General features: G+C 37.8%; 1 protein-coding gene across 2 annotated transcripts; it reads right to left on the reverse strand.

The window, feature by feature from the left end:
• Positions 1 to 659: 659 nt before the first annotated feature.
• LOC126607307 (VIN3-like protein 2) lies at positions 660 to 7,651 on the reverse strand. 2 transcript variants are annotated; one of them, XM_050274854.1, is made up of 6 exons: positions 7,425 to 7,651; positions 7,193 to 7,277; positions 6,331 to 6,418; positions 5,337 to 6,012; positions 2,464 to 2,783; positions 660 to 2,086 (listed from the first exon to the last, which is right to left on the reverse strand). In XM_050274854.1, the coding sequence occupies exons 3-6, from the start codon at positions 6,335 to 6,337 to the stop codon at positions 891 to 893; spliced, it is 2,199 nt and encodes a 732-aa protein (XP_050130811.1). In that variant the 5' UTR covers positions 6,338 to 6,418; positions 7,193 to 7,277; positions 7,425 to 7,651; the 3' UTR covers positions 660 to 890. The 2 variants fall into 2 exon arrangements, with proteins under 2 accessions (XP_050130811.1, XP_050130810.1); XM_050274853.1 differs by lacking the exon at positions 6,331 to 6,418.
• Between the last annotated feature and the right edge of the window lie 239 nt (positions 7,652 to 7,890).

Raw genomic sequence — 7,890 nt, forward strand, 5'->3', positions numbered from 1 at the left:
GACGACGCCGGAGAAGAAGAGGGGTTTGCTGGTGACGGTGGTGACGTCGTCGTCGTCGGATGGGTTTGCTGGGATTGGGTTACTGGGTTTGTGGTGGATGAAGAGGGAGGTTACGGGAAAGAAGGGATTGGGTTACTGGGTTTGTGGTAGAACAGAGGGAGGTTACGGGAGAGAAGGGAGGTAGACAATGTAATTAATGAAAAATAAAAGGGGTATTGTTGTCCAAAAAAAAAAAAATTTGTGTCCCACGAGATGGAAAAACCTGTTCCAGGGGGGGGGAGGGGGAACCAAAATCTGACCCTTTTTCGTTCCGTGGGACGCGCGTTCCACACAATTTTAAGGCACCAAACGTGGGACGGAACGGTTCCGTCCCACTCTGTTCCGTCCCATCCCACGTACCAAACGCACCCCAAGGGAATGAGTGTTTGACCACTTCAAAGCAGGCCAACAAGTACACAAGCCAAGGACATTTGATTTGGGTACCATCTCACGTGGTTAGGCAATGACCAAAGCTTTTCTCCAAAAAGACCCTAAAATAATGGAAAAATAATAATTTCTTGAATGCTGCTTAAACAGCGCATAAATTAGTAACACCACATGACAATATTACAATCAAACAAAAAAATTTCTCCAAAAATAAAAAACCCCGCACATCGATCTCCTTTGGCATTCTTTTTCATGTTTGCTTGTTGGATTTTATAGAAAGTAGAAACAACATATCAGTTTACAAGAATGAATGAAGCCAAACCTACATTGTGATAGGAAGAATTCTAGCAATTTTTACATCATAAGAATGGCAAATGAGGAATGGTACTAGAATTAATGATACGACATAAATAACAAATGCTAGGAGGAGAGGAGATCCACAACTATTTATGCTTGCAAATAACTTAATGCCAAAGCTTCATGCAGAACCCGTTTGGCACGACAGATGATTTCTTACTAGAAATACTCTCTGAGAAGGTGTCGACAAGTTGCCCTGCAAGCGATGCAGGATCTCCTATAAAGGTATCTACAAACACTTTCACAATTCTTACCTCCTGAGGTGTAGCTCTCAAACTATACCAGGTAAGAAATTTCTGCCGGAAGTTCTGCTCAAGATGTCCCTCGCACTCTAACCATCTGATAATCTTCACGTAATACTCAAAATCCCTATCTGAGATGTTTGCCACACACTCCTCATCTTTCCTTTCAGCACTTCTCTTCTTCGATGTGCTGCCATCTTGGGGTTCCTCTACTTTCCCACTTCCATTTTTTAAATCCTTGCTACTGGAATTTGATCGTACATTCCTTCCCAGCCCATCTGTAAGTATGTCGATTTTGCAAGGAGTGATGGGTAAGCCAGCCTCTGAGCTACCACCAAATGGGACACATTCCATTCCAGTTCGAGCAGGGGAATTTGAACCGTTATCAGTGCTGATTTCTTCAACAATATGGCCATCTGGTGATTGCTTGTGCTCAAGTTCTATGACATCAGATTTGGATATGGAGCCAATCATCCCATTGATGTGCTCCTCATCCAGCAACGAAATTTTATCTGCTGCTGTAGGTCCTCTGTCCATGCTGTTGCCGTTGACAGCATCATTGGATAAATCAGCAGAGACAGTATTATCAGTGTCCTGGCAAAAAGTAATATAGTTGTCTGCTCGGTTATCAGCTTGATCGCCATATGGAGTTATATTATTAGTTTCATCTTCCACTGAAGAAGGATTAGAAAGGCTGCTATAGTTGGTAGCTGGGCTCTGACTTCTCTGTGTTACTGAACAATTAGGGACTTCATCTCCACCAGTACTTGTGGAAAACCGAACTTCACACATGCCCAAATGTCTTGAATCATTGAACGAAGTCACTTTGAAACAGTACTCTGTAGCTGGAGTCAGTCCAGTGACAACAAATCTCGTCTTTGGTGCAAACAACAGTGTTGCAGTCGGTTCTGTTGGATAATTCATAACATCAGCCTTACAGTGCCATAATTTGTAACCAACTAAAATTTCTGAGGGAGGATATTCGGAACTCAAAACCACTGTGAGCGATGTAGCATGGACATTCTCAAATCTAACCATGTCCGGAGCAATAAAACTTGGATCTGAAATGTTTAAAAATGTACAACAGAAAACATCCATTAAAATTCCTTCTCTCTGGATAAACCAGTAATCAAGATAAAATGCATTCTCTCCATTCTCCAATAACCTCATGGAATTTCTGTGATTCGATTAGGAAGTGGCGAGGACCGAAACAAAAATACCAGAAACTCAGAATCAAATGAATGAAGAGATCATATGAAACTAAGTACTTACCACACCTACATCATTGTTATTTAAATTATTGCCAGAAAATATGTGGAATGCAAGTAAATTCAATGATTGTGGAGGCATGAAAATTGCAGACATTTACAGAGTTATCGAATGCATGCAAATCCAGTGATTAGGGATAGGGTGTGACAGTTACTGACAAATAGATCACCTTGTACATTAGGCTTGGCCAATGGAGGAAATGTTGCCTTCTGAAGCACCAAATCCAGTGACTCCACAGCAAATGCACAAAGTTTCTGAATCTCTGGTCCAGAAGAAAGCCTGTTAACAATACCCCGACCCATCTTTAATGGTAAGCCAGTTAGCGGACCCACTTCACCTTGAAGCTTCATCATGGCTTCATCCACAATCTCATGAAGTTTTTGATACTTTGCAGTCCCCTTGAGGAGCTTATGACTCAAGGAAATACGATAGCACAGTATGTCTACCCGCCTGGTATCCTTTGCTATTACTAGCTGTTTTCGCCAGGATCTAAATACATGTAAGAACATAGGCCTATCAGATTGCTATATATGAGGAAAAAGTAACATCTAAGGAAACCAGTACAAAAAATTAGTATTAATTATGTGCTTTAAGAATTTCATCATAATCATTCACTCAGAAAAGAACTAAGAACCATTTAATTGTGTTAAAAGAACATGAAATAAATGTATTAGTCAACCATTCATGATGTCTTCAAGTGCCTCACTTGTCAACAATCAATCACAAGCTACTCTCACTTTATTTATCATAGAGAGAGATAGAGCTTTTGGCAAAAAGAAACAGTATCAACTTTACACATGACTGATTAAGACAGAAGTCCTAATTTTCAGACAATAGAAATAACACATGAACACCTGCATGTTCGCGTGATATATATATATCTCGATCTCGAAAGGCAAGCATGTAAATATGTATATATATATACATATTTACATGTTTGCCTTTCACGAGAGAGAGAGAGAGAGATATATATGGGGATTAGTTCCTTTAAAGGTTTCCTATATATATATATATATATATATATATATGTACATACGTATGTACGTATGTACGTATATATACGTATATACATGTATGTACGTATATACATGTATGTACGTATATACATGTATGTACGTATATACATGTATGTACGTATATACATGTATGTACGTATATACATGTATGTACGTATATACATGTATGTATCTACCATATCGCTTTAGCAGCAAAGACCCCCAAATCACATTTTCAAAAGCACTAAACATTCTCTTTTTTATATTACAATCAAGATCTGCAAGTTACCATGTCATGAAACCAGAATTGTAGCAGTTTCAAGTGAAAGTTATTGACCCAACAAATAGGGTAGTGCCACCACACTACCCACTCCATATCTGTGCTCACCGCTCACAGAATCTAAGGACAAGTCAACATAAGTGATGTAGGACAGTAGAAATAGATAGGAATATAGAAGAGATCTGGACTCACTTCGGCCAAAGGTGTACTGGAATCACACCAATAGAGAAATTAGAGAAATTCCGGCATCATACTGGCCTTCAGCTTCACCCTGAAGGTGCCTTGGAATCACTCAAAGGTTGCTGTGCTTCACACACAAGCCGGAAACCCAGAATTTTTTTCACTAACAATCTTATTTTTAAAAGCTTACAAAGTAGCCATTTTATAGGCTAGTTGGTACATGAATCTGGAACGATCCACATAAATATAAATAGAAATTCTAAAGACTAATTTATGACACCTAATAATAATATAGCAACATAGAGAGACTCAAACACAAAGAACTTGCATACTAAGCTGCATTTATTACAAAGGAAAGTAGAAAGACTCTAATTTATTGATAAACTGCCATTTAGTCGCACTTTATCCCCTAAAACTGATTTTGTCTCACTTTGCCCTATGAAACTATCATTTTTGTCTCATTTCGTCTCAATTCACCCCATTTTCGTCCATTTAGTCAAATAGATGTTAAATTAAAGAGTAGAATGGACATTTTATTTTTGATACAACTCTTTGCCTCCAACTTGCATGCTAAAACAATCCCAATTCCATTTTCGATAACTCTGATTCAAATCCTTGTCTGTCTCTCTTGCAGATTGGTGTGGAGCTGTAGCTGCAGGCGTTGGCAAAAGAAAATAATGGTTTGTGTTTCAATAGCAAGTAATGGGTTGTGTTTCAAAACCTAATTCAAACCACTCATTGAAGCCAACGGCTGCAACTACAGCCCTGCATAACTACATCCCTGCATCAATCTCAAGAGAGACAGCAACAGGGGTTTAAATTAGAGTCATCGAAAATGAGTTTGGGATTGTTTTAGTAGGCAAATTAGAGGCAAAACATTGTGTCAAAAATAAAATGTGCCTACGATCCTTTAATTTAACATTTATTTGACAGAATGGACGAAAATAGGGTTAACTGAGACTAAATGAGGAAAAAATGACAGTTTCGGTGAGAAGTGAGACAAAACCAGTTTCAGGGGTAAAGTGAGACTAAAGGCAAGTTTCAGGGGGCAAGTCAGTTGATAAGCCTTTATTAAATTTTCACTTGGCTCCTCCATCAGAAACTCGTCAACTCGATCATTCTTAGGTGTTAGGAAAGTTTCACAAAAGAAAAGGATAATCCTTGATATTAAATTGAGGTAATGCAGAAAGCTTATGTTTAAGGCGTCAGGATTATGATTTGCAACACATTGATCTAAGATAGGCGGGGATTTTTAGAACAGTGGACACAATAATGAAACAAAATATTTCATTCCAAGTGTGAATGATCGTGTAAATTATGTTACACTCATAGAAACACTATAGCGAAAATAAGGCCAATGTACAATATAAGTAACCGGTATTCCCAAGATACTGCAATGAAATAAAATTCATCACCAATAAGTAACTTAAAATGTTGCAAAATTTTAATTTTTTTAGTGGAAGACTTGGGACAAACTTTGAATAGAAATATGAAATTCATCACAACTAGGAGCAGTTGTCTATAAAGATCCAAAAAATTATAAAAGAAAAATGGTATAAAAAATAGTTAATAGGTAGGAAAATTTACCCGAGCAGATCATTCACTTTGCCACAAGATATACAGTAAAAGCTCCCATCCAGTCCTCTATGTCCTTTCTCTTTTCCAATACCAGAACTTTCACGTTTTAAAGCACACTCAAGGTGGCATGACATGCCACATGAATTACCCTTAAATGGCGGCTCTGAGCTGCAAACCAACCAAAGGCTCGGGTCCTTGTTGTCATCAAACTTGTGACAAATGCAACATGAACATCTCTTGCAAAATGCATCTTCTCGATTTACGGTAGCTCTGCAAGCTGAGTTTTTGCAGAATGTAGTATTGGCTAGGTCACTCCCACTACTATTGTTATAATTACTATTCTCCGGAACATGTAGTCTAGATGGATTCTCAGTTTTCCTTTGCCTTTTAGTAGTTTTTTGGCCAGTGGCATTAGATGACTGTGGTTTAAGGTCTGTTACATCCTCACTTCCCCCTTGTTTCTTTTCAGACACAACTTTCAGAAGGTGTTCTATTATTTTCAATTTTGTCAAGCCAGTATATTTCCTTTCTTTCCCCATTTCTGCACATAGGATCTGTAAAATCTCCTGACGGCTCCATGACTGTAACACTTCAGAGGCACCGTCTGACCACTTTGATACTTCATAGACAAACTCTCTCTTTTTATCCATACTTAACTTGCTGTTGTTTCGATCAAGTCCAAGTCCTAAAGCCAAGGAGAAAGGAACATATATCAGTATATAGAAAGTAGAATCGTTGAACAGAAGAAAGCAAAACCATAGATCTCTGAAAATTCCTAAGAGAAAGGGAAAGATATTGAAAGGGAAATAATGAGAAAGCTAATCAAAATTCCTTAGTTACATCTTATCTCAATTAGGACCATCTATTTGAATCCATAATCCATACGATTAACATATCAGTTCTCAACAATGAGGAACAAGAAACATGATATTATTTGATCAGTAGCAAAAATCCTTAATCCACTAGCATGCACCCATATAAACTGTTTACTAATCTCCATTGCCTGCCATTTCAGAGATCCATTAAGAATCACAGTTCAGATTTTGATTTATGCCATGGACTGAGCTCAGTAGTAAGCTGTAACATATTACCTGCAATACCAAAATCATTAAAGAAAAAGGGTTTACTTTCATTTACAAAGATAGCTCAACTACACCAAATAGAATAAGAATAGGATGGAACAGGCACGCATAATTGTGTACGATACATCAAGCCCACATGAATCCTTAAACTAAACACAATATTTAGTTGACTTTGGAATGCCCCTGGCTCTGCATTTTCTTAAGAGCTTTCACATGAGTTATTTGATAAGGTAGCATACCCCAATAGAAAAGAGATACCAGCTCACTTCTCCTCTAAGAAATAATATTAAGCAGCGAATAAGACGCCACTGCATTATATCATCAGATTAAATGCAGCTGAACTCAGAAATCTACCCTTGACAATTTAACTCTCAAATGCTGAATATCATCAGTAAGAAGATGATCTAAAATCAAACATCAATCTGGAAACAATAAGCACTAAACAAAAGTCAATCATACATAACAAATATAACAGACGCAATTACCCGTCGATAATTATCCATAGATACCATACCCTTCAAAACCCAGAAGCTCAAATCACAAACAAAAAGAACACCAAATTCCCAAATAATTTTTCAAATTTTTCGACATAACAAAAACCCACAAATTTCCTGCAATCTGAGTATAACATGCATATTCCAAACTCAGCAAAGGATTCAACTTTGATCCCCCAATCAACAAAAATATCAAATCCAAACCTTCACAGACCATGATGAATCAAAACCCAGAAATAATTTGAGCATAAAAAGCAAAAATGTAGAGTAAAAATAACAAAAAGGGTACCGTGAGAAGAATCCGCGGCCATAGCTATTGAAGAAGAAGCAGTGCACCCTCCACATTCCCTCCAAAGAGCCCAACTTTTGCGAAGCTGCAAATCAGAAGAAAAAGTAATTAGGACACACCACATATGAACAAAAAATAGTAAAAGTAAAGAAAAACAAATAAACAAAACCCAAAAGGGAAAGAAAGGAAGGAGATGGTGAAGAGAGAGAATGAGAGGGAATAGAATAACTACCCACAAAAGACGCTTGCAATTCTGCTGCACAGCACAGCCTACGAATCCATCACTTCTCTCTCCCTCTCTAATTTTTCTTTCAGGACCCGAAGATGCAGTGGAAGGAGATTCTAGGAGGACTCATCTTCTGCTGCTGCTGCTGCCTCCTCCTCTTCTTAGAGAGATAAAGTTTAGTGAGAGAGAATGGAGAAAAAAGAGTACCAAATAAATTTATGAGAGAGAGAGAGAGTAGTCGTGAGGCTACGGCCTTGAATTGAGACAAGGGCAACAGCGGCGGCATGTCATCATCTTTTATCACACGTAACAAAGTCTAAAATATCGATGATATCGGAAATATCGGTGGTTCAAAAATACGGAAATTTCGATGGAAATATCGGGATATTGTCGATATCGATAAAAATTGAATAAAAACCACGGAAATTGTAAGAAAAACTTGGAAATTTTTATTGAAACTTTGCATGATGTT

Source organism: Malus sylvestris, chromosome 16, assembly GCF_916048215.2.
Source record: "Malus sylvestris chromosome 16, drMalSylv7.2, whole genome shotgun sequence".
Lineage (NCBI taxonomy): Eukaryota > Viridiplantae > Streptophyta > Magnoliopsida > Rosales > Rosaceae > Malus > Malus sylvestris.